We start from the raw sequence: 27,992 nt of genomic DNA on the forward strand, positions 1-27,992 counted from the left end.
TTTTTGATACTTCCAAGATAGTATCATCCGGGAACAGGTGTGATCACTGCTTTCCTGATCTGTGCTCTGGCTGTTACCCAAAAAAGGGCCTTGTTCTCCTGCACCCACAAGTACTAGTATTTCTCTTGGCCCTGGAACTTGGCCCCTGTTCCCTTGTGATGGACAGTAAGCACTCCTCTCTGACATGCAGCTGAGATCCAGAACTGTGTATAGGCAATAAATTTGACAAACAATGCCAAGCCCTGTACCCACTGTCAACTCAGGTTCCCCTGTATTCTCTTTCTGACCAGTGGTCCTATACCCTATCACTGGGCTGAGAGTTCCCAAAGCTGCTACTTCTGTTGTCAGAACTGCTTTTAAAGCCTGCTACTGGTGTTGCCTCTGGCTGTACTCCGGGCAGTTCCAGGATGGCCCTCAAATCCATGTAACAGACCTCTCCTGCCCACCTCCTAAGTTATCTTGTGCTGTAAAAATGTCTTACCCTGACCTTTTGTGGGCTCTTTCACTCCAGAATTTGATTGGAGGGATTATTTTAAAGTTGTTTAGAGAGGAATGTTGGGAGAATTCAGCTGTGTTGCTGCCTCTGATGTAAACACTTTTCAAAAGAGAAAAATATAACCTTTAAGTAAATTGGAAGAATATTCCAAGTAAATACTACTGGGAGATAGCAAATTAAAACAATTTCAAATTTTACCTTGCTACAAGGAAATTGGCAAAGGTGGCATACATAATGTGTGTGTATATATATATGTATATGTATGTATATATCACACACACACACACACACATATATATACACATACATATATTGTCAGTGTTATAGTAAATGTTGGAGCATAGACACCCAAATACACTCTTAGAGCTATAAGTAGACATAAAAATTCTGGAAAACAATTTGGAATTGAATAAGAAAAGTTACTAAATTATATCATATATACCCTTGATCTAGAGACGCCCCAAATATTCATTGCAGCATTTTTTATGGTAGAAAAAAAATAGAAACAAAGTAGGTGTCCATCACTTAAGGGAAGGTCAAACACAGTTTGGTTCACCAATGTAAGAAATGTTATAAGAAATAACAGACGTGACAAATTCAGAGAAACATGTCAAGATTTGTACAAATTTATACAGAATAAAATAGGCAGAACCAAAATTCAGAATGACCGCAGTAATGGAAGTGAAAAGAACCTAAAATGAAATAGTGCTTTGACCAGTCTAGGCCCTGGGAAACGATAAGGAACTGTGCTGCTCTCCTTTTGGTCTAGAGTTTAGAATTTATGGGTGCAAAATGTTAAATACACCATCTAACGTGGGCACTATGTCACTCAGTTCTGCTTAATTCTTCCCCTGTCATAAGGGAAGGGAATAACTTTTTTATATAGCACCGACTATGTGCCAGGCACCGTGTTAACTGCTCTACCACTATTATCAAATTTGATCCTCTCAACAACCCTTTGAGGTAGGTGCTATTATTGAGGAAAACTGAGGTTATCAGAGGTTAAGTGACTTATTCAGGGTCACACAGCCAAGGCGTGTCTAAGATGGGAAGTGTCTTCAGGTCTTTCCAACTCCAGGCTCAGCACTCTCTCCACCGTGTCACCAGCTGCCTCTGTAAGGATAGGTTCACTGGGTGACTAACATGAGAGCAAAAGAAATCTCCCTAGTATTTGAAATTCTTCTGTATGTAAGCCTAAGCACATGGAAATGTTGTTTTCAGGTAAGTGGCTACATCAGTTCATCACAGGGTTTAGAATTACTCATGACCTTTCTTCATCATACCATTCAGACTTGCATTGGCTTTTGCTCAAACAGCTGGTCTGTTCCTTAGTGCTAGATGCCAGATTCATTTTCTGCTATCAATGCTTTGTAGCAGTCAACAGCTGCATTATACTATTGGCAAATGTGTTTCATTATTTCTTCAGCAGGTTGTAAGCTACAGGAGATGCCTACGACATGGAATGAATTCAGATGGACCCAGAGGGGCAGGAAATCTTACGTGATCCATAGTCATTACTTGAAGTTTAGAGAGTTCATTTTATTCATTAATTAGTCAAATAACTTTCATCACCCTACACTTGCTTTGTTTTTCTTCAAAACCTTGAATTGTTAAGAACCTTTGCTTTTCTATCACCTAAACTTCCTTCCTTCCTATATCTCCCTCATTGCCACCCAACTCTTTTAATGACAACAGTGTACAAGAATTACCAAACTTTTGATATATTTTCCACCCTTAGGCTATGGCACAGAAAGAAGACATGGAAGAAAGAATCACCACTCTTGAGAAGCGTTATTTAAGTGCCCAGAGAGAATCCACCTCCATCCATGACATGAATGATAAACTAGAAAATGAGCTGGCAAATAAGGAAGCCATCCTACGTCAGGTTCAGTATCTATGTCATGGTTCTATTCGGGAATGTCTGTGACGTCTCACCATTCTGGAAGGATACAGGTTAATCTAAATTAGCTCTGGTGGTAGGTTTCTATGAAATTCGATCACTGTTTGCAGTAGAGGATAGGACAAAAAAATGGAATGGCCTAAGAATTGTTTTGTATGGTTTTTCCTCTAGGCTGTAGTAGAAATGCTTTAAAATGACAATATTATTGATCATTGTGAAGTCATAGCAATGCATAGCAGTGTCCAGTATCAAAGTTTTTCCACTTGGGCTGTGCTTTATTACTTGGTAATGCCCTTTACAAAATGCTAGGGAACAGCTCTGCCTGGTATAAGAGCATCTTAAGTTTCTATGATGGTATGAAAATATGTGCGTAGTCTATTAAAATAGAATTTAAGCTACACTTGGCATGTTATTGAATAGCAGATAGTAATCTAGCAACTGTTGAAATAATTAAAGCATTAAGGCATATATATCTAGCATGTGATTTCTTAATTTAGTCTTCATGAGTTGTTGATGTTTCCCTCTGGTTTCAGATGGAGGAGAAGAACAGACAGTTACAGGAACGTCTGGAGTTGGCTGAGCAAAAGCTGCAGCAGACCATGAGGAAAGCTGAGACCTTACCGGAAGTGGAGGCCGAGCTTGCTCAGAGAATTGCAGCATTGACGAAGGTACAGCCCTCGACAATCATTTCTGTTTGAAACTAGGAAAAACCGTGACTTAACATGCTGTTCTCTTCATTCTAACACACTTTCAAATTAGCCATCTTAAGCATGATCACTGAGTATCAAAGTGATAAAGATTATATGCCTTGGTCCTATTAGTACTAATAATTATTATTCAAAATAATTTCTCTTCATAATAGAAAATGTTATGAGCCTCTGTAATTTAAAGTAATTATAAATTATAGCTGACATGTTCAACCATAATTCAATTTAAGATTTTTAGAGATACATAGATAGATAAATTGATTTAGATACGCATTACCAACCTAAAACAATAACCCTTTGAAATTCACTTAGTAATTATATTTTTTTTCATAATACTTTTGCATATCAGGAAAATTACGAAGGAAACAGCAATAATACCTTTCACTTGTATGTGTGGCATACTGGATGCAGTGTCTTTGGAGTTCACTTATGAAGCAGTGTTACTCATCAGACTTATTATTAAGGCAATCAATTCCTTTCTGCAGAAAGTCTGATGAAACTTGATAAATCATCACAGAAAGGGATACAACTATTGAGTGGTCTAAATGTGGTTTCTATGGGAGTGATTTCTAACATATTCAAGAAAAGTCACAAGGGTGTTTAAGATTACCTAATGTAAGATTGTCACTGTATCTTCAGTAGAATCTGCCTATTTTAGAGTTAGAATCACTCTGCTGCTAAGAAAGTCTATTCTTACATTTCACTCTCAAATGGAAGTGAAGTAACTTCAGAGAGAACATGCATACATCTAGTTTTTGTCACTTAAAATCCTGATTTTATTGATGAGCACCTTTTCAAAAAATACTAATTTTAAATAGCCTGGTTTGGGGATGGTCAAAAAAATAATTACATTTGCCTAAATCTCCAGCGGCACTGAGATTGAGTTTAATCAAGTCCAAACCACCAATTGAAAACATCGGTAAGGAGGTTACACAAAATGAGAGTTGTTGAAATGAAGTGCTTGAGCCACTAAAGGCATTTTTGAAAGCTTGAGAGGCAGCCTTATGTGCCAGAAAGAGCCCTAGAATTGGGATCAAACCTATGTTCAGGTCTTATAATTATTACTTGATTAATTCTAAGAACTTAGACTAATTGCTTAGCTTCCCTGAACCTCACTGGTTGTTCAGTCATTTGATTTTGAAATGAAGTACTCCTGATTTCAGATCAAGCACTCTAACCACTGATCCATGATGGAAGTAATATACATAAAATGGTTCTGAAAACCTTACTATACTATATAGTTCTCAGCTGTAATTTTTTTATTATATATCATTGTGAAATAGTATATAAACTCCCAAATTAACAGCTGACATCGATATAGCATTTTAAGGTTTGCGAAAACCTTTATACAGTGCATAGTGCAATGAAAAGAATGATGGATTTGGAATCAAAGGACCTGGGTTCACCTTCTGCCTCAATCACTTATTAGTTTGTGAGCATCATTTTCAAAATGATAACTTTGGACTAGATAATCTCCGAAATCCCATCCAGCTCTAAATCTAGGATCCATTTATTTTTACAACCTAGGAAAGGATAGTTTTATCACCATTTTATCCCATTTTGATCCCACTTATACCAAAAGGACATTGTTCTGTTTTCTTTTTTGCCCTACATTCACTTTAAGAAACACTAACGGTTGTTGTAGTGAGCTTTTTTCCCCCTGAAATGAAGATCTTAACAAGTAGAAAGTTACCCAAATAATTGACAAAAGTCTATATGAACTACCATTTTTAGAACTCAAGTGTGACAAGTACTTCTCTGATCATTTGATATGCTTCGTCTACTCTTTATGCTTAGAAATCTATTGGGATTTGACCTTGCTGAACCAGGGATTATGGGACTTGTCTATGCTCATACACTTAGAAGTTAGCAGAGATGGGATTCAAACCCAGGACTCTCCTGACCATAACTGTAGAGCATTTTCCTCTAAACGATGGTGTCTTTAAGCAAATTTCTCATTAATTTATTTCCTGGCTCTTAATTCATTGCCTCTGTATTTCAACCTAATTATCCTCACCGAATTTCCAGTGTATTTTATTTACCTTTCTACAGTTGTCATCTCTTATGTACTTCCTCCCTTTATTCTGCTTTCACACTTCTTTTTAACCTCTTTCTGTCTCTTTGCCATTTTTGTGAACTTTTCTCTGTTTTTTTTCAGTTCTTCTTCAAAATGTAACTTCTAATAAGTCTTTCCTTATATTTCCACATTAAAAGACATTAATTCCAAAGGCCCGTTACAGTCCCCAACCCTATATTGATGAATCATCAACATGCTAATAAGTTGGACCTATCTTGACCCTATTGTTGTCAAATTTCACGTTACTTATTCAATTCAACAAATCCGTAGAAAGCACTTATTTCTTCTAAGGAAATAGACCCATGGTTTATTAAATAAAATACTAGAATTGAAGTCAAATGAAACGATGTTCCATTCCTGATTCTGACCCGTATTAACTAAATGACTGTGAGCAGTTTTCTGAAATTTTGGGGTACCCTAGGCAGCACTCTCAAACTACCTTACAAAAAAAGAGTTGGCGATCTCTATCGTTAGACAGACTTTCCACACTAATTATTCCCTATAGCAATGAAATCGAGGATCCTGGCCTCCCACTGGCACCTTCCCTGAACCCCACCCTGCCAATGGTCAGGGCACTAGAAATACAGAGGTAACAGCAAAGTCCCTACTCTTGGCAAGCTTACTGTCAAGAAGTAGTGGCATAAGGTGGACAAAGGATTTGGGGGCAGTGAACTTTAGTTAGGTAATAGACTAGTATTTGATATTTTCATTGAGTAGGTTGTGAGGGACTTCCCCTCTAAGACTACCTTTGATCTAGTCAGTATTTTTCCTGTGTGTGTGTGTGTGTGTGTGTGTGAGAGAGAGAGAGAGAGAGAGAGAGAGAGAGAGAGAGAGAAAGAGAGAGAGAGAGAGAGACAGAGACAGAGACAGAGAGACACAGACACAGAGACAGAGAGACACAGACACAGAGAGAAAGGAACATAAGCACCTTAAGGTCAGGGATTTTTTTTTTTTGCCTTTCTTTGTATTTCCCACGGTTAACACAGTGCTTGGTACATAAAAAATACTTAATAAATGCTTTTATAATTTTTTTTTAAATAAATGACTTTTTATGTTCACAGTGTTAAATAATAGATCCCAATTGGTGAAAATAACAAATCCTCCAAGTTGTCACATTATTGGAATTCATCCTGTATATTTTCATTCATTGGGCTAGAACCAATTTTCATATTTACATAATGAAAAATTTGATCACACGCACCCACTTCAGAGGATTCATTATTTGACCAGAAGAGATGTAGCTATAACTCACTGATAAGTCTAAAGATTTGACATCTACATGTGTACTCTTACACATTCTCAGATCCTTATCACCCTACCCGTAGGACTTAATATTTTTTTTTCCGTGATTAGATGGCACTCAATGGCAACAGTATTGTCAAGTATTCTACTCACTGTCCAGATTAGAATTGTTGCAGTACTAAAACTCACCACTCTAATGGTATAGTTGATACTGTTGCATCAGTTGATAAGCATTGTACTAAGGCATTATACTAAGCCCTGGGAATACAAAGAAATGGAAGCTTTCAAGGAATTCACAGTCTGCTGGAGCAGGGCGGTCTCCAGTCCTCCTGATCTATATCTTAGCACTGGATCTAAATGGCTCTGGAGGAGAAAGTGAGGCTGCTGACTTTGCACAACCCTCCCTCACTTAAACCCAATTCACTTGCAAGTCATGGCATCACCTTCCTGCCCTCTTCAAGAAAGGACAAACGACAAGAAGAAATCTAATGGAGACAACATGCAAACAATTATATAAAAGCAAGATATGTACAGAAAAGATTCCCTGCATCCAGTAAATCTTGTTTTAATGAAGTGTCTCTCTCATTCCTAGCTACATTTTTGATAGGTTGATCTGATGTGGTTTTGTGAGATAAGACAGGAAAGAAGAGAAAATCACAGGCTATTTAAGGCTTTAGTTTTACCAAGAAAATTTCAGAAGTTGAAAGCCTTCACACTTCTTTTTTTTCTCAGCATAATTACATTTTCCCTCAGATATTTTTAGAACTATTAACACTCTCTTAACATGATGTTTTTAGTGACTAAAAGACATTTTTACATCTGTAGAACTGAAAATGTCACCCAAACTTCAATTCATTTACTATATTCTTAATTAAAGTCTACATGAGTTATGGAGATCCTCCCATCCTGACAATTATATGACAAATGTATACTTTGCAACTTTGTAAATGCAATAGGTTCATATATTCAGTTTTCACAGAGAATTTTTTTGTTGCTTGTTTTATGTTTTTCTTTGTTGTTTTCTTTTAACAAGGAAAGGAGAAGCAGAGCAAAAATCTTGGAAACAGCAAATGTCGAGTTGCCTCTTACTTACCTGTATCAGTATTAAAATGCTAAGTGTTTATTCTGAAGTAATGTTGTGCTTTGTGGAGGAAAACGTCATCTGTGCTTGATATCATGTTCAAATAGGTTACTATCTCATCCCAAATCCTGCATTACATATTCATGTATAGGGATATATGCCTTTATTATGTTTCCCTTTTTAGGTTGACTTTTGGATGGGAAAAGTTCATTATTTGGATAAACTATTTACTGTTTTTAACTTTCTGCATAGGCTGCTTGGGTTTATAGTGGTTATTTCACTAACAGTGTTTATGAATATATTCATAGCTATAACTTGTACATAGCGTACTAATAAAAAACAGCTCTCAGCTGCATTCCATGTGTTGAACACACTATATCTGTGGCAACCTGGCATTTACCTGTAAAGCGATGGAACTCTCCAGACACCTGGCATAGAATAATGCACAAAGGTGTTCTATTATTATGTTTTCATTTTAAGAATAGGCCTCATTTTGAGAACAACAAAGTCAAGGTAGCAATTGGTTTCCGTATTATTCATTGGAGTGTTTAAGTAGGTTTTACGGGCATGTTTGCTCAGCCTTACTGCATCAGTGTGTCCTGAGCAAAATGAAATTTGACATCTTTTTGTTTTTTTAAAGGAAAATATCACAATATGTCACCTTAAGCAGTGAACCAAAGATTACATTTCAAATGGACAGCCATAATGTGCATTCAAGGCCCCAAACTCTACTCATTTCATGAATTCTCCTCTTAACTATGTTGTTGAATCAATTAAAATACATTTCATTTCTTGTAAATTATTACATTACATACCCTAGCTTTTTGTTTCATTTTGAAAAATTAGAGGCTATAGCCAAAAAACAAAAAAAAATTATGAATTTCTTATACTTGGGTCACTTAATTAGTATCTTATACAACATTAAACCTCATTAATTCCATTCCTATCCAAATAACTGGGGCCTACTCCCCACTAAGGACCCTATAACAGCCTCTGAGACATATTCTGGCGTTTGGTTTCCCATAATTCCAATTATAACATGAGTCTATTAGAGTTGCTTTGATTCACTCTATAGTATCATATACTATATCATCACTAACCTTAAAACACCATCTTTAGGTCAGTAGCTTTCTTTGGTTTTTTTTTTTTAGCATATCATTGTTTTCCATTTCTGTACATCAACAGCATCGTGTCCACTAGATATCTGTGTAGTTCTCTCCACAAAATTCTGTCTATTAAAGTATTGAATTTGCAGTCACATTTTTCTTTTAAGCATTCTGTGCTGTGTTCTGTTCAGTGTGCCTTTAGTTCTGATTTTTTCAATTTTGTCCCTCTCCTTTTCCTTGACTTGTTAGTCTGATCCAACCTCCTCTACCTCATCTGATGATTATCAATATGTTATGGAAGCTAAACTACAAGAATTGATCTCCATACGTAGGAAGGTAGTCCTACTGGACTTTACTTTCTATTGCTAAATAGACTCCATCTGTTTTTGTTTTTATTTTTTTTGTTTGGTTTGTTTTCATTTATAAATCGTTTTTAATGGTTTTTTTTTAGTTATTGATAATCAACCATTGTTCAGCTCAGTGCTTCAGGAGCTTAAAATTTTCCAATGGCAGGTTTCTGTTCAAACTGCACAGTCTGCATGCTACATTTGGCTGATTTCATTGCTCATAAACAACTCCAATGTTTTGCTGATGCTTGGATGTAACAGGCCTTTGTAGCTGACACATTTCAAGCGATGCTGTTCAGCTGCCTGTTTTAAACAAAGTTTCGATTTTGAAAACTAAGTTTGCAGTTGGTAGTAGCTTGCTTTATGTTTTATTTCGATTTCCTTAGATGAAATGTTGGGAGAACGTGGCATTTCTGGCTAACCCATCCTGTTTCTTTACAGGCTGAGGAGAGGCATGGTAACATTGAAGAGAGGATGAGGCATTTGGAAGGTCAGCTTGAAGAGAAGAACCAGGAACTTCAAAGAGTATGTGAATTGCAGATCTCTTTCCACTCCCTCCCACCATCTCTGGGTTTAATATTCCACAGTATGCTCTTTATTGATTGTAGGCTTTAATTAAATCACATTTGGCAGGCTACATACATCTTAATGAAAAAAAAAGTTCCTGACAACTTCATCAACAGAGAAGTTTAATCTACTTTGGGAACTCAATAAAAATGTTTCAATTAACCCACTCAAATTTCATCTTTGAATATAAATTGAAGAAAGATGGTTTTTTGTATTTAAGTTGACAGCATTTGTTGTTACTTTTTGGGTTTTTTTTTTTCCCTCCCTTAACTGAAGGCTAGACAAAGAGAAAAAATGAATGAAGAACACAACAAAAGGTTATCAGACACTGTAGATCGACTTTTGACGGAATCCAATGAACGTCTGCAGCTACACTTGAAAGAAAGGATGGCAGCTCTGGAGGAGAAGGTAAAACAAACTGAAACGGCATCTGTTTATCCCACTTAAGTGATACAAATCCAGATGGTCATCAGCTCTAATATTGGCATAAACATTGGGTGGTTCCAGCTTAGTGTCCAGATACTTCCTTCTAAGTATCTCATTGCAGAAATTTGTTTGACTCAAGCCCTTCCTTGTTCCAAACCATCCACCACCCATGTTCTTTCTTAGGAATCTGTCAAAACATCTCATTCCTGGGCTTGATAAATTCCAGTGGATCCTTATTTCCTCCTGAATAAAATATGAATTATTTTTGACCTTTAAAATCCTTCAAAATACTTTTCTTTCCAAACTTATTATATGCAAATCCCCTTCCTACCATCTGTAGTCTAGCAAACCTGGCCTTCTTGCTGTCCTTCACTCAGGGCCCTCCATCTTCTATTTTTCTACCTCTTTACTGATGTTCCTCCATGGCTGGAATCCTTCCCTAGGTCACCATTCTGGAATCTCTTATTTTCCTGAGAACTCAGCTCGAGTATTGTATCCTCCTGCCATGCCCTCAGCTCCTAATGCCCTTTCTCCCCTTGTGTTCATTCTGTCTATCCTTATATAGCCCTCCCTCTGGGATTTCTTCTTTAGGTCCAGTCCCTAAGCCACTATGATTGGCTCTCCCCAGAAGATGCTGACTACTATTTCTAGGGGATTAATATTACTAGTACTGTTGCTCACAAGCCTCCATTGGCAATCAGCTCTCCTCAATTAGCTTTTTACTAAAATTATTAACCAAGATGGTGTAGCTCCTATCACACATTGGTGGTTTATCCCCAGAGTGGCTGACTACTACTCTCAGGGTTCCAAGGGGTGGATATTACTAGTACTGTTGCTCACAAGCCTCCATTGGCAATCAGCCCTTCTCAATTAGCTTTTTACTCCAGGTATTAACTAAGATGGTATAAGAAGAGCTGATACAAATCATTCCTTCCAAATCATGGGGATGGGGTAGGGAGAGCACTTTACCACAAAAAAAAAAGGTCCTTAGGAAGAATATAAAACTTAGAATACAGTGATAATGAGGCACACATGAAAATTATACAGGGTGTCCCTAAAGTCTTAGGGCAGTTTTAAGCACTGCCCTAAGACTTCAGGGACACCCTCAGTATTTGGCGAAAGGGGTAACTTGGTACAGGTGGTACTTTATTGCCTGGGGGTCCTTTTTGGAGTCAGTAACCAGCCTTCTTTTCTGGTGTCAGAGGGAGCATTCTCTCTGAAGCTGCCTTCCTCCTTGGGTTAAAAGAAACTACATCTGCTGTTCAGCAGTGTATCATTCTGCTTTTGACTAGATGTGTTACTTCCTAGTGCTGTAAGATTTATAATCATATGCATGGTTGGTATGTAGGAGATTCCCTCTCAGGGAACAAGTACCTAAATCCAGAGTACCCAAAACAGGATGGGGGGTGGTAGAGGGAGGGAAAGAAGAGTAGAGGGAGAGGGAGATAGATATATCTATATACATACATATATAGGGATAGATAAGCCCAGGCTGAAAAACCATCTTGACAATTCTGTCTAACTACTTATTAAAACTTGAGCTTGGGCATCTACCCACCTTTGCAACAGCCAAATAGACCAATAAAAAAACAGAATTTTTGATTGAAAATGTCATTTGGACATTAAAAAAATTTTATTATCATCTAGAGAGGTGATACAGTAGATAGAACATTGGCTCCAGAGTCAGAAAACTCCAGACTTTAATTTCTACTTCTTCTGCTTTTACCTATCTGACCTTGGGCATGGTACATTACCTCCCTGCCTCAGTTTCTTCATCGTTACATTAAAAGGGTTTGGACTAATTGGACTCTTAAGTCCCTTCTAGTTGTAGGTCCATGTAATCCAGGCCTTCTGATCTGTATATCTGTTATCCTACACCACTCCCAAAGTTGATTTGTTTTGCCCATGTGTAATTGTGGTCACTAAATTTGTCTCTTAAGTAATCCCACTTTTTTTCTTCTGCTGTTCTTGAAAAATAATTTTTTAAAAAGAAATTAAAATTATTTGTAGCAGCAGCAGCAGCAGCAGCAGCAGCAGCAGCAGCAGCAGCAGTAGTAGTAGCTGACGTTTATATAGCATGTACTATGTGCCAGACACATGCTGTGTATTTTATAGTTATTATCTTGTTTGAACCTCACAACAACCATGGAAGATAGGTGCTTTTATTACCCCCATTTTATAGATGAGGAAACTGAGGCACAGAGGGGTTAAACGATTTGTCCAAGGTCACCCAACTGGTTAGTGTCTAAACTCATCTTCCTGACTCCAGGCCCACTCCTTTATCTACTGTGCCACCAACTGCATCAGTAGTTTGGAAAAGGCATAGTGCTTGCTTTCAGTCATAGCCATTCTTTTATCCCAAAGATGGATATGATATTCTATAGTGCAACTTATTTCTATCATTGTCAAAGTTCTGCTTGAATAAAGAGCTCATCTTTTCACAAGAAAGTTCTGCAATTGTAAAAGTTTTTGTTCATATGGTGACTAAAGAGCCAGCCTAAAGAGAAGCCAGGAAAGCCTGGTTTCAGTTCCTCCCAAGTAACGTATGCAAGGTTTGTGACCCTGAGCAAGTCACATAAGCGTCAGTGCCTTGGGCAATTCAGTAAGACTGTAAGTTAGAGGGAAAAGTGCCATCCTGGATTGATAAAGAAAGTTTTTAGCTTGCTACATGAAAGAAATCATGGGTCTAGTGTCTGTCTGTCTCTCTCTCTCTCTCTCTCTCTCTCTCTCTCTCTCTCTCTCTCTCTCTCTCTCCCTGTATATATATATATATATCTTTCTGTCTGTCCATCTACCTATCTTTATCTCTATATCATCTCTATCTACCTGTTTCTATCTAATTTTTTGTTTATATATATATATATACATATTATACATTTTAATAGAGATTTATCAATTAATGTTAGCCAAGGAATAGAAATCCTTTTAGAAACTTTCTTTTTCTTGTTGTTGTTCCTCTTAAGATGTAAAAGAGACATATTTATTTCCTCTCAAATGTGTGGTCTGAATGAAACAAGCAGAAAATGATTAACACCTTAAAAAAAATGTTTTCATTCTGTTCTCTCTCTCTGAATTTTCCAAGCTAAGCTACCAGAGTTTCAATTTTACATTTCCCAAAATGTGAAGATATCTGTTTTAAGGAATCTATGTTTATGAAGAAAATTGTGACTTAATTTACTAAAAATGGACATTTGCTTTACATATATATTGTTTTCATGTTGTTCAATTGATGTCACATCTGTTTTTCCCCTAGAATGTGTTAATTCAAGAATCTGAAAGTTTCAGAAAGAATCTTGAAGAATCTTTGCATGATAAGGTAGTATGGAAAAGTTTACATTTTGTCACCTATAGCAATCACATGTGTTTTTAAAAAAGTATTATTGATATGAAATAGATGGAATGAATCAGTAGTATCAGTACCAGCAAACATTTATTGAGCACTTGATATATGGAAGGCATTGTGCTTATAAAAGATGATAAAATGAGATGTGATACCTAAACCTTGTCTCCCTCAAGAAACCTGCATTGTAGGGAATACAGGATATATACATATAGCAATCCAAGCTAATATATATTACACATATAATAGGTGCTTAATAAATGTTTGTTGCTTGATTGATGGACTGTGCCAAAAGCCTTATGTAGGCGATAAAGACTGTATCATGAATTCAGCTGTGGGAGACATTAGTAAGGGCTAAATAAAATTGAGGAAGGCTTCACAGACAAGAGAGGACTTGACTCAAGCCTTCAAGGAAAGAAAACATTTAGATAAGTGGAGAGAAGGAAAGGGACATGGAAGTTTTGAGCCCTGGTTAGAGAAAGAATGTTGGTACCATAGAAAAATATAGGGTAGTCCAAAGAGACCTATGAATAATTAAGATAATGTAATAAAAGTCACTGTGGTTTACCACAGCCAAAAGAATTCATCTTTTACAAGCCAATTTGTTATAATAAATTTCACATTGCTCAGGTAGGCTGGTCCTCAGACATCAGACATAGTCTGCCTTTCCAATGAGGTTGAAATCTTCAGACCTCACACTCTTAATTTCATAGTCTTTAAAACGTAGGATGACTTCCATGCCTGGGGGTAAAAGTGACTCACATGACTTAGCTACTGCTCTCATGGAGCTTAAAATCAAATGCCTTATGTGATAAAGGACAAGTACAAAACTACCAAAGACAGAAGGGAGCAGAACCATCACAATGTATTTCCGCACCTGAGGCAAAATCATCAAGGGTGATGAGAAGGGAGAAACCCCCAGGGCCATTGCTGAGATATACCTGGCTCACAGCATCACTGGTACTAGGTGTCCTAAATAATTGCTGTCACCAATGTCCTGTATTGCATTGCTGAGATAAGGACATCAGTGACAGCAATTACTTAGGACACCTAGCACCAATGATGCTGTGTGCCAGGTATCTCTCAGCAATGACCCCGGGAGTTTCTCTCTTCCCATCACCCTGCTTACGTTCCGGTGTGCTTGAGCAACAGCAATGAAAGTGGGGCCCTAGGAGAAGGCGGTAATAACAATGGGACCCTCAGAGATGGGAATCTTGGACCAAGTGAAGGACAGGAATGCGGGGGAGGGGCAGTTATGCCAGGTGGCATGTGCCCAGTGGATGTCTACCATGAGGAAAACACACAACACCTTTCCCTTATGGACCCAGGCACAAAACCCAGGTTGTGCCTGATGCTAAGGATAATTCTGCAATGCAGCATGTAACAGATTGTAACAGACAAAAAAGAAAAGAGATAAGAAACATGAGGAAAGAAGAGATCATCTTTAGCTGGAGAGGGGGCAGTTAAAGGGTATGATACATTTTGTCTCTATGTCTTCCTGCTTATGAAAAACTAATTCTCATTACTGAACTGCCATGCTGTACAGTCTGCTTGCCAAATGTCTGTTTTCAGGAGTAATGAAGCAGGAATTTGAATTGTTAATTTGCAGATTGATATTATGGAATGTACATAGTGTCTCGGTAATGTTTCTTTGATCTTTAGGAAAGATTAGCAGAAGAAATTGAAAAGCTGAGGTCAGAACTAGACCAATTGAAGATAAGAACTGGCTCTTTGATTGAACCCACAATATCAAGGTAATTTCTAAATAAAAGCTGATCTAGTTTATTACAAATGAGCATCAAAATTTTTTTTTATGGCTATATATGGCTGTCTTGTTGCTACTTCCCCAAACCACAAAACACCAAAATGCTGAATTGATAAATGATTATTCTACCATATTTTAATCCCATTTATGCCTGTTACACTCAACATAGAACATAAAACTTTTACATTTTAAAGCATATTAGTTAAAAAAAAAAACTTCCCTAGACAAAATAGCACACACCTTTCTTTGATGGTCTTCTGTTCATTCACTTTTTAAGCTGATTTGCAGGTCTATATACCAAAATAAATAGCTTCTTGAATGAAACAGTTGAAATGTCTGCAAAGAGGTTAAATCTATCATGCTTGAAGAAAATCAAAAGCACCTTTATCTAAATGGAGCTACAGGCACTCAGCTCTGCATTCCTCTACTTCTTTAGAGAAATAATAATTAAATGTTGGGATTCCAATATATTTTTATTATAGCATGCATTATTGTTACTTTATGTCTCATCTAAAGCTATACATCTTTGGCTAAAACATAAGCATGATTTTATCGATGGCTTGTATTAGGATTTATATTACTCAGAAATATGCTGCTTGGAAAGCTGATACTGTTTCACAGAGATTGAGCACTCCAAAGCTCAGCTATTTGATGAAGCCTTTCTTCATGTCTTCTATAAACACTCCTAGCACTTTGAACCTCTCTGATGAGAAGTATTACATGTAAAATAACTTACCTTGTCTTAATTGCCTCAAATGCAGGGGTTGTTAACCTAGTGTTCTTGATTTACTCTTTTCTTAATAATTGCATTTCACTATAACTGGCTTCTTTAGCCATCCTCTGTATTATATTTTATCCATTTAAAACATTATTCTGCAAGTCTATAGGCTTGTAATAACAGTGCTACTTATCACTAGCATGGCTGTGTAAGACCAAGGACAAGAGCTCACAGGAGGGCTGCTAGCACAAGTTCTTTGATCTGCTTTTCTAAGGAAAGCAACTTTAAGGGGTTAACAATCTTACTTTAATTGAATATATATATATATATATGTATATACATATATGTGCATATATATATGTATATACATATATATGTGTATACATATATACTATATATACATATACACATATATGCATATACACATACACACACACATATATATATACACATATATACATATACACATATACACATACACACACACACACACACACACACACACACATACACATATATATATATATTTTGCTTAGTTCAGGGGAAAAAGCCAACACCCTGAACTTCAGAGCAAATACAGAAATTACAAACAGAGACAATAGAAACAGATCAACGGACAGATTTCTGCCTGACCGTAGCATACATAGTTACCAGACAGAGAAGCAACAACACCTGGGTTTTTCAAAGGCAGGGAGGAGTGGGGCAGGGGGCTCCAATGGCTACCCAGTATCTCCAAACCAATACTCTTTCAATGAGTGTGCCCCCAAAGGTGAAAGGCCAACCTTTAAGCACATATACCCTGTTCAGGGCTCTGGGGGCTCAGGGCCTAGTTAGGATTTAGGGTATGGGAAAGTTCTTCAATCACTAGCACCACATCATATACATTGTTCCTAATCAGTGACTCCCAATTGCCTTAGTGCTGAGAAGCACTCCAAAAAAAAAAAGACAACAAAAGGTCCCACTTTACCTGCCCCATTCAAACAAAGGCAAGACTCATTAAAGTACTAAAAGTCACTTAAAAAAAACGAAACTTTTTTTGTCACAATCTGGTGAAGCCTTGTTATGGTAAGAAGGGTGGGGCTTTTTTTGTCTTCTCTTCTGGATGGCTAAGGCAGTCAAGTGCCTTTAATGAGTATGTCTCATTTTTGGTCACTGGACAAAAATCTCTCATTTAGAATCAAATTAAAGTTCATTTATGTTAGGTCCCTTTTCCCCCTTTCCCACCATCATTGCAAAATTGAAAGTCGATGCATTGTGTTTTGTCTTTTGGGTTATCCTACCTAGAGAAAGAAATTTATGCATCACCAGATGGTGATATGCCTATCCATAATGAGCTACTTTGGTCCTTGGAAAAACAGATTTCATTTGTTGCTGAGACCATACGGACAACATCCCTTGCATTGTGCAAACTGCCAATGTATATGTGTTGCTGGTATAACCTTTGAAAAATGGATACCACCTTTGTGTAGCAATTAGGCCTCAGGACAGTACTTTGTAGAGGAGAGCCAGTCAATCAATAAACATTTATCAGGTGCCTACTATGTTCCTAGATGAAACTATTTTCCTAGATGAAACTATCCCTATCCACCTTGAACTTTTATAATCTATTGAGGTAACACCATATAATAATATACAAAAAAAAAAATCAAAGGAACGAGGTAATTTTGTGGTAGAGACAGGAGGGGAATCCAGAAAGTTTTTTGAGTTATTAAGGAAGTTGAGCTTTAAAAGAAACTAGGGATTCTCACAGGCAGAAGGGAAGAGAGATTATATTCTTGACATAAGGGTACTACCTGGACAAAGCTACAGAGAGACAGGAGATGAAATTGATATTGGGTAATGAACAAAAGGAGGGCAGTTTGTGTAGACAGAGTAGAGGAAGGAGAAGAATATGTAATGAAGGCAGAAAAATGAATTGGAGGATAGGTTGTTTTAAAAGTCAAACAAATTCATACTTGATCCTGGAACTGAGAGACATTGGAATTTATTGGATACAGGTGTGACATAGAAATGCCTGTACTTTTGGAATATCACTTTGACAGTTGTGGCTTGGAGAAGGGAGAGATTCAAGGCAAGGAGACCAATTTAGAAGCTTTTATAGATTCCAAGCAAGAAGAAATGGGGGTCGGAACTAGGGTGGTTGCTCCATATGCAGTACAGAGGGGACATATGTGAAGTGTCCTTGCAAGATAGAATGATGAGAGTTGTCTATTCATTAAATAAGTGGGGCAGAGGAGAATGAGGAGCTAGGGATGACTCTGAGGTTATAAATCTGGGTGGCTCTTCAGTCACTTCAACAGAAATAAGGCAGTCTGGAAATATGGGAGTGTTTGGTAGAAGAGATAATAAATGAAAACATGTTGGGTTTAGATGGTTGTAAGACTTGCAGTTCAAAATGTCCTCTAGACAGTTAATATTGAAATGAGGATAGAGATTGGTCCTGAATATATAAACTTAGGAGTCATCTGCATAGACATGATAATTAAACCTGTAAAAGACCATGAAGTAAGTGAGTGAGGGTAGAGAAATAAGGGGACAGGGCCCATGAAAAAGACTTTGGGATCATAGATAGTAGAGGTGACAAAGAATATGAACGATGAGCCAGCAAAGAAACCAGAGAAGTAACATAAAGACAGGAAGAGAACCAAGAGAGTAGCATCATGAAAACCCAAAAGAGAGACTGTAGGAGAAGGAAGAAAAATTATTCATTATTTTGGGGGGTTTTTTTGGACATTTTTGAGTTTAAGATGCCTATGGTATCTTTTTCCAAATGAAAATGTCAAAGAAAATTTCTATTTGGGATCATGAAATCTTAGATTTACAGCTAGAAGGAAATTTAGATGCCATTAAGTCCAAACTAGGAATTAGCAAGGTTAAGTGATTTGCCCAAGGTCATTCAGCTTGTAATTGGCAGAGGCTGAATTTGAACCCAGGTCCTCCTGACTCCAAACCTAGCACCCCATATGCCACAATGCCACACCACACCCTCAATGACAACAACAAAAAAGATGTTAGTGGCATAAATTATTTTGAAAGGAAAGATTTCTAATATGTGTTGGAACTCTCTTCCCTTTATTACAGTGTAAAATGTAAAGACAAAACAAACATGACTGAAGTTTAACAGTCATCATCGTTTTGTGTGTTGTACTGTTACTATGTAAATATCATTTTCTTCATCACATATTTACTACATAAATATCATTTTCTTCACATTTTCTTCATTTGTATTGTTTCGTGTTCCTGTCAATTTCATCATCGATTCTAACTTCAGAAACATTTGAAGGAGTCCAGAAAGTAATAAGAACAGAAATAAATAAAACAGAGTTCATCAAGAACGGCTTTTAGCTAAGACTACCATTGATATAATGGGTCTGGGAGGTGGTTCAGTGGATGGAGCACCAGACCTGAAGTCAGGGAGATCTGAGTTCAACAGCTTCAGACACTTACTAGCTACATGACCCTAGGCAAGTCACTTAACCCTGTTTGCCTCAGTTTCCTCATCTGTCAAATGAGCTGGAGAAGGAAATGGCAGAACACTCCAGTTTCTTTTCCAAGAAAACCCCAGATGGGGTCACTAAGAGTTGGACATGACTTAAATGACTCAACAACAACATTGTTACACTTCCCATCAAAAATATGAATAATAAACATTCATTTTTGAAATTCCTTCTAAAGTGAAATCATACGTTTACTGATGAACCAAGGCAAATATTGAGTTTGCCTATTCAGAGGTTTATATAAGCCGTTGATAAGGGTGAGTTAGGTCATTTTTTTCCTTACTTTTTTGGAAGGTAAAAGCAATTGGAATAACTATCCCAGGTATAAATACAGCTGAAGGGCAGCAGAATTTCTTCAGCTGTGTTCCTATAAATTAGGACTCTGCTGAGTGCAAAGTATATACATGGACCAGTAAAGCCTTTCCAGGATGTTGATTGCCTTGTTCTTGTATTGCAGTCTGTACAGTAAGTCAGTGTGGTCTTCTTAATGGGTAGGTTCAACTTGGAATTATGCCAAAGCTTCAAGGCCCATAATCAGCTTTTATGATCAAAGAAGCCAAGCCTTCCTGTCCTTGGGCTCCCTTCTTATCAAAAAACTAAAAGAAAAGATTAAAAGAGGAAAAAATAATCCATTTTATTTTTTAGAATAGAAAAATGATGATTTTAAACCATGCAGCAAACCTTTAAAGAAGAACCATTTAAAGCTGATTGCAAGCTTTTCTTAGCTGTCTCAATTGAACAGGCTGAAAATATATTTTTAAATAAGTGGGATGCAGTAAAGAGTAAAAAAAAATATATAACAGGGACCATTCCAGATATACTGAGGGTATTCAGATGTGATTTTCAGTTCAATTATAGCTAATATTGGAAGAGATCATTTTGACCACAGAAAACTTTAGCATTTTTTCCCCACCATTTTCTGGTCCTGTTGAAATCTAACAATGAAAATGAGGGAGATCTGAGCAGCTTAAATTAAATATAAATAAAACCAATGAATATAAAAGAGCAACTTGGAGCTTCTCATAGGCCGTTTTAATGACTTATTTGACTTATGTGGGAAAGAACCTTCTTTAGGAATAGCTAAAGCCTTCTGTTTCAGTAATATCCAGTTTTATGCCTGAGTCTGTTTCTTAATGATGATAATATGCATTTGAGGTTTGCAAAGAGTTTTACATAATGTTATCTCATTTGATCTTCATAATAACCCTGTGAAGGAGGAGCTGTATTATCTTCCTTATTTTACTTTTGGGGAAACTGAGGTAGAGAGAGGAGAAATTAACTTGCCCAGTTAATAAGTATCTAAGGCAGTATTTGAACTCAGGTCTTCCTGATTCCAAGTCTACTAATATATCTAGTTACAGAATGGTATTATTCAATAATTAAACATCATGTAATAAACATCTGCTCTGGTCAAGGCAGCTTTCCCAGACTATAAGTTGGAGAAGGGTGATATCTAATGATAGAGAGAGGTTTCCAACAAGGAATTCCTCTAATAATGAAAACATAGGTCTGCAAAAAAAGAAAAAAAAAAAGAAAAAAAAACATAAGGGACTGAGCTAAGCATTGGAGATACACAGACAAAAATGAAATGGCCCATATCCCCAGGATGCTTACACTCTATTTGAAAGAAAGAGAATGTATATGAATGAGGCCTCAGTTTCCTGGTCTATAAAAATGAGGGGGATGAATAAGATCATAGGTATAGAATAATAGCCCAAAGCAACCTTGGAAGCCATCAAATCAAACCCCACATTTTCCAGGTGGGAAGACTGAGGCATAGAGGCTTTGAAACCCTTTCTGTGATCCTTTGACAATCAAATATATACAAATGATTTCAAGAAGGCTAGAACACTAGTAGCTTGAGGGATCAACAAAGACTTCCTTTATAGGGGTTCTTAAGCTGGGTCTTTTAACTTACTTTTCAGATATGTTGATAACAGCATTTCACTATGATTTGTTTCCTTTGCAATACTATGTGTTTTGGTTTTATGCATTTAAGGGTGTTATTCTGAGAAGGGGTCCTTGGCTTTTACCAAACAGCCCAGGAGTTCATGACATGACAAAAGTTAAGAATCCCTTCTCTGGGAGGCGCCCTGAAGCTGGGGAGTCTTGAATGAAATGAAATATTCCAAGATACAGAAGGGTGAGGAGAAAGTGCATTCTAGGAATGGGCACAGCCTTTGGCAAAGTCACAGAGATGTTTAAATAATATTAAAATAATATTCTTACTCAAAAGAAGCTATTATCATTGCATTATGCTTACATGGTGAACATTTCTAATCAGCTAATAAATTTTTGACTGTTGATGTGGCTTCTGGTTATTATGTTTATTACCTGTGTGATGTGGCCAAGTCACTTAACCTTCCTTATCCTCAGCTTCTTTATCTATACAATGATAAAGGTTTTATTAGATGGCCTCTGAGGACCCTTCCTGCTCTAGATCTGTTGATCCTATGAGAATCACAAATATTTTGGGCCTTCATTATTAATGATCTGTCCTTGTGTTGGTGTGTTGGCTCTATCCTCCAACACAAGTAGCTGCTCCTACCTACCCCAAATCTTGGGGTTTCTCTTTAGATTTTTCCCCAAATCCACCAGTCAGTTAAGCATGATATGCTATGGAAAGGTGAGTTTCCTTTTCAGTAAGTTTAAAATAATTATATTTACTTAACTATTAAATTCAGGAAAAGCTTAAACCAAAGATATTTATTTCTGAATAAGTTTATACTAAAATATTTTTATTTAAAACAAAAGTAATAACTTTCAGACCTTTTAGTCTGCTTTGCATTTTTATATTTACATTTTCATTCTCAAATCCAAGAGATTAAATGTCTTTTATTTGATAGTTGAATGACTATACAGAAAGTATTCCCTGGGAATAAGTTTGTTACAAGTAGAATCTATATTTAATCTTCAAAGAGGCAGCGTGGCAAAGCCAATTTAATACTGGTATTGATGTCAATTGATGTGGATTCAAATCCCTACTCCAGCATTTACTAGTTCTCTTATATTGGGTGAGTCACTTAACCTTTCTGATGACAAAAAAAATGTTTTTGCTGTCTACCACAACAGCATGTGGTCAGGGAAAAAGTCTGTGAGTTATAATAATATGTTAAGTCATTAAATCAATCAGAATCAATCTTAAGCCCCACCACTGTGTTTATTTTCTTCAGATAATCTCCTATATACTGGACACTCCTAAATAAACCGTTTAGTTCAATGAAATGGTAACTTACTGAATGGTATCAGGGTGGCAGAGTAGATAGAGTGCCAGGCCTGGAGTCAAGAAGACTCATCTTCCTGAGTTCAAATCTGGCCTCAGACACTTACTAGCTGTGTGACCCTGGACAAGTCACTTCACCCTGTTTGCCTCAGTTTCCTCATCTGTAAGATGAACTGCAGAAGGAAATGGCAAACTACTTTGCCAAGAAAATCCCAAATAGGGTCATAAAGTTGGATACAACGGAAAAAAAAAAAACAACAACCACAACCAAGGAGGCATAAAGTACTTAATTCTGCTTTCACAAATGCCTGATTTATTCCCATGGAAGATGATATTCTGTTGACCAACTCTTCAGTGATGGTCAGTGATTCACTATTTGAATTTTATTTGACATTTGAATTTACTTGATGCCTTTTTCCTCCCCATAGGACACACTTGGATACCTCAACAGAACTTCGGTATTCTGTAGGTTCTCTTGTGGACAGCCAATCTGACTACAGGTCAACTAAGGTCATAAGAAGACCCAGGAGAGGCCGTATGGGAGTCCGAAGAGATGAACCGAAGGTTAATCTTTGTACTTTTCGGTTCTTTGGTGATACTACCCTCTCCTTCATTGCTAGTCTTGGAACTGAAAACATTAAATTCCAGTGGACATCACCATTGGTGTTATGTGTGATACAGAAGGATGGTGTTTTAGATTGGGAATTGGAAGAAACTATTGCCCCAATCAGAGGGCTGTAGCTCCATTTTTATAGGCTAGAGGCGGTTAAGTTCAACCCCTTTATTTGACAGATGAGGAAGGTGAGCCAACAGAATTTAAGTGATTTACCTAGGGCCACACAACTACTAAATGTCTAAGTAGGATTGGACTCCAGGTCTTCCAGAGTCTAAGTCAAATAACCCATCCATTACACCATACTTCTTTCCAAAATGCTGAGTATATGTCTTGGCAGTATCCCTTATTGGCTGTGTGACCTAGGGTAAGTCATCATACCTCCTTTCTTGTCAGCTTCCTCAGGTATAAAATTCAGAGGCTGAACTCAGCGGCCTGGAAGGTCCTGTTCATTTCCAATATCATATGACTCATAGATTTGTCAGAAGGAAACCAGTTGTAGTGAATAGAAAGCTGGACTCAAAGCCTTCTCAAGACTGGAGTTCATGTATTGCCCTAACACTGACTGGCTGAGTGACCCTGGAAGGGTCCCTTAACTTCTCTCTTTTCTAGGCCAGAGGTGGCCTAACAAAACATGGCCCAAAATACTGCCCAAGCCAGATTCAAGTGTAATTTGGAAATATTTAACAAAATACAGTAAGACATAAATAATATATTTTAAAACTAAATCAATATGCAGCCTCTTGTGCATGGATCAGTGATCCCTGTTTCCATCTGAGTTTGACACCACTGCTCCAAGCAATTCCCCCAACTATAAGTTGCAGAAGACATTCTGGCCTGCTTGGGTAATAAGTGAGTCTTCCTCCCCCAGGGTCTAGACTCTAGTCCTGTTCTCACTATTTTATAATGGAAGAGTGTCATTCAACATATATATGTACATTAATAATATTTTGGAGGAAATTGTCAAGTCATTAACTATTTTGAATTTGACTGGAATTCCTGGTGAGTGTATATGCTAGATTATACTGTTGCTATAATTATCTATTCCATTCAGTATTATAGCTCATACATTGTGAGCTTTTCCAGTACATAGAGATCAGTATTCCATAAGACTTTGCACATTAATCAGGGAACTAAGAAATCAGGAAGAAAATGCTATATGTAAGCATCTGTTCTCCTCGAAACCAGTAGTACACAGTTTTGACACCAGAGGCTAAGATTTTAGAAAGGCTATAGGAGTTCCTCCTATGACTGAGGTTTTTTTTTTTTTTTAAACAGCTGGCTTAAATTTAGTTGTTCTATTCCCATTTTAAGCACAGGACTCATCTATAAAAGGATTAAGGGAGAGCAGCAAATCTGGAATTAGAAGTGACTGCCCTGGTGTCCCTATTTGGATGGCAAGTGGTCTTATCCATACAACAGACCTAGTCTATGAAATTAAGTTACCTTAGCCAGACAAATAAGCATGCTATAGGCTTAAGCAAATTAACAAGGGCAGGCTAGGAAAATCACAGAAGGAACAACAGCTCAAAAAAATAAAAGAATCAGCTCTGCACCTCTTGTATTGAAGTTTTCAGTCTCTCATCCAGTGCTGCCTCAATTCTAAATTGTACTAGAAATCATAAGGAAAAACAAAGTTTGCGATTTTCATTTATATTAAACAAATAGGATATAGACCTTGACAATATGTTGCTAATTAGATGTCAAAGGAATGACCTTTGTTGTCTCATTTACTTAGACTTCTGCCATTCTCTTTCTCTTTTTCCCAAATCATTAACAAAATCCTATTTCTCTGTGAAGGGGAAAAAAAATGTTCAGTATTTTGGAAGATGCCTTATACAGATTGTACGTTGTTTGACTTGCTCTTTAGGTGAAATCACTTGGGGACCACGAGTGGAACAGAACTCAGCAAATGGGAGTCCTGAGCAGCCACCATTTTGAAAGTGACACTGAAATGTCTGATATTGATGATGATGATAGAGAAACTATTTTTAGCTCAATGGATCTTCTGTCCCCAAGCGGCCATTCTGATGCCCAGACTCTAGCCATGATGCTTCAAGAACAATTAGATGCAATAAATAAAGAAATCAGGTGAGTGTTGGCTTCTTTTCATTTTGGTTTAGGCTAGCTTCTAGCCTGATCCTGAATGAGGTTTCAACTAATAAGTCTCTATCCTGTACTTTATATTTTGAATATTTAGAAGAAATATGGAGCCTTTACTTATCATACAGAGTTCCTCACTGGCACCTTCCTCATGTCAACTAAAAATCTCAATTAAATGTCTCATTATAAATTCAGTAGTTTTATTTCTTAATGTTTCCTTAAGCAGAAGTGTGATATAGTAGAAAGAACCATGAGACAATTTTAAGAGCTTAAGGAAACATCACCAAACATGTTGATTTTATTGAGACAATCCCAGCTTTTGGCAACCTCTATTTGTGTCCCAAGAGGATTTTTCAGGGCAGATTTTATCTTCTGTGTTCTTTAGTAGGGCAACTAGAAAGTGTTCTTGTTTGCTTCTCCAATTTCCATTTTTAAGTTTAGCTAATTATTTTGATCACCCTAGAATGTTCAACGAGTTTGCAATCCCTTCTATCTCTGAAAATTGGAAAATAAGATGGATGGAGGATGGATGGATGGATGGATGGATGGGTGGATGGGTGTTTGGTTGGCTATATGGATGAAAGTCAGTTCATCTCATTCTCTATTTGCCTGGTCTAGCCAGAAACCTGTGGCAGAGGGAGAATAACCAACCAACTAGTATCAGTGTTTGTTTGGCCCTCAGCTTATTCCCATAGTCCCAATTTTGTGAGACTACAAATAGAACTACTCGATTTGTCTACTAGAAACTCCTAAATTTAAAGTGGGGGAAAGTAGTTGTAACTAAATCTTGAGGTTTTAGGAATGTAGACTGCAATAAAAATTTAGTTTGCTTCATACATTCTCACATAGCTGTTTTACTCCTTTCTAAAAATGATTTTTTTTCTCTTAAAATTTTAGGTAAAGACTCATTGCTGACAATATATTTATATTATCAAAATGTGTATTTTTGAAATCATTGACCAGAAAGAGACAATATCTGTAACTCTGAAATATGTACATCCATTGAGTACAATATGTTCATAAGGATATTTGCATCTTAAGTAGCATTAATGCTTTTTTTGTTATTGAATGGTGTTATGGTAATTAGGGTGGGAATTTTTGTTTTCTCTTTTAGAATGCTAAGGTAATCAAGTATCTTTCATGAGTCTTGCCTTTCAAATGTAATGGCAAACAAAGTAGACTTTTTGTTGTCTTTTGTTACTTTGAGTCAAGAGTCTTTGACCTGCTTAAGAAACAAGAAAGCCCCAGGCCCCATGCCCCCTTTTTGCTAAGTCTGCTGTGAACCCTCAGGGCCCTGAATAGGGTATAAGACCTCTGAGGTTGGAGTTTTGTTTTGGGACTCTTACTCATTGGAAGAGTGTTGTGTGATTTAACCAGGTGAGACTCTGGGTAGCCCTTGCTAAGGAGCCCCTCGGCTTTGAACACCCAGATGTTGGTGCTTCTCTCTGGTAACTATGTATTGCTATGGACAGACTGATTTGTGTTTATTTGATCTGTTTATATTGTCTCTGTTTGTAATTTCTGTTTGTATTTTCTCTGAAGTTCAGGGTGCTGGCTTTCCCCCCTGAACTAAGTTAATGGTATACCTATGTTTGATTAAAATGAGATTGTTAACCCTTTAAGGTTGCTTTCCTTAGAAAAGCAGATCAAAGAACCTGTGCTGGCAGCTATTCTGTGTGCTGGTATTGTTGGTCTTATGCAGCCACAGTAGTGGCAAGCCACATTGTTGTTACAAAGGGCCAAGGTAAATATATAATCTGTTTGATTATCAAGATATCCACTTAGGATTAGCTTTTTTGGCTAGTATCTTTTGTTTTGTAAAAGATCTTAGGTTTGTAGATTTGCTATATGCCATTCTTTGAAAAATGGACATAGGGGTGTTTTGAGTGTGTCAGTGATAGTAGAGGGATTGGCATTCATGACTCAGGATGGATAGGGTGTGGTTCGTAGGTTCAAGTATTTAGAGCTAGAAGAAATTTTAAACACCACCCCCATCATTTTATAAATAAGGCAAATAGAGGTTAAGTAATCTGTGCAAAGCTACAAGTATTTAGAGTAGGATTTGAACCTAGGTTGTGTGACAGACACAACATTCCACAACTCACATTGCTTCAGGAGAGGTTGGCATGGAAGAGCAACCTTAGATAAAAATATGCTATATTGGTTCCCATTAGTAGGGGACTACCACCTAATAGTATGAGCCTTCCTCTTCTTGGCAAGTATTGCAGTAGAGGCCATTTGGAATGCAATGAATAAATGAATGAAAATTATGTTTTAATCACTTACTATTTGCCAAGCACTGTACTAAGGGCTAAACTATCTGTAAGATCCTGACATCTGTCTTTGGACCACTCCAATAGATCCTGACAATTAGGTTATAAAGAAGAGAGCAAGGGGTTGATTTAGGATGGGCAGCAAAGTGGCATAATGGAATAGAGTGCTGGGTCTGGACTCAGGAAGACTCTTCTTCTTGAGCTCAAATCAGGCCTTGAAGAGGTCAGGGAACTATATGCTTTTAGGGGTGGTCAGGACCCCAAAATACCGACATGCTGGGTCCTGCTCTAATGAATTCAGCTCAAGCCTTCTCACAGCCAAAGAGAAACAAAGTTTATTACAGATTCACCATAATGGGTAGTCTTAAGAAATCTTACCCTTTGTGACTCTCGTTTTCACAAGTGGGCCAGATTCCATCTGAGGTAGATGGAATCTGAACACCTTCATGGAGGCAAGATGGAATTTATATACACAAAGATTGTAGGAGGAATCTAGGGTGGTCCTGGGGTG

The 27,992-nt window shown here is 37.2% G+C and overlaps 1 protein-coding gene across 1 annotated transcript in view; it reads left to right on the plus strand.

The window, feature by feature from the left end:
• PPFIA2 (PTPRF interacting protein alpha 2) overlaps nucleotides 1-27,992 on the plus strand; it is a 420,320-nt gene that overhangs the window by 287,319 nt on the left and 105,009 nt on the right. Inside the window, 8 exon segments of the mRNA XM_036759390.1 lie at nucleotides 2,235-2,381; nucleotides 2,930-3,064; nucleotides 9,398-9,481; nucleotides 9,800-9,931; nucleotides 13,203-13,265; nucleotides 14,952-15,043; nucleotides 22,921-23,056; nucleotides 24,976-25,196. Coding sequence (XP_036615285.1) covers nucleotides 2,235-2,381; nucleotides 2,930-3,064; nucleotides 9,398-9,481; nucleotides 9,800-9,931; nucleotides 13,203-13,265; nucleotides 14,952-15,043; nucleotides 22,921-23,056; nucleotides 24,976-25,196 — 1,010 coding nt within the window.

The sequence above is a fragment of the Trichosurus vulpecula genome, chromosome 5 (genome assembly GCF_011100635.1).
Source record: "Trichosurus vulpecula isolate mTriVul1 chromosome 5, mTriVul1.pri, whole genome shotgun sequence".
Classification (NCBI taxonomy): Eukaryota; Metazoa; Chordata; class Mammalia; order Diprotodontia; family Phalangeridae; genus Trichosurus; species Trichosurus vulpecula.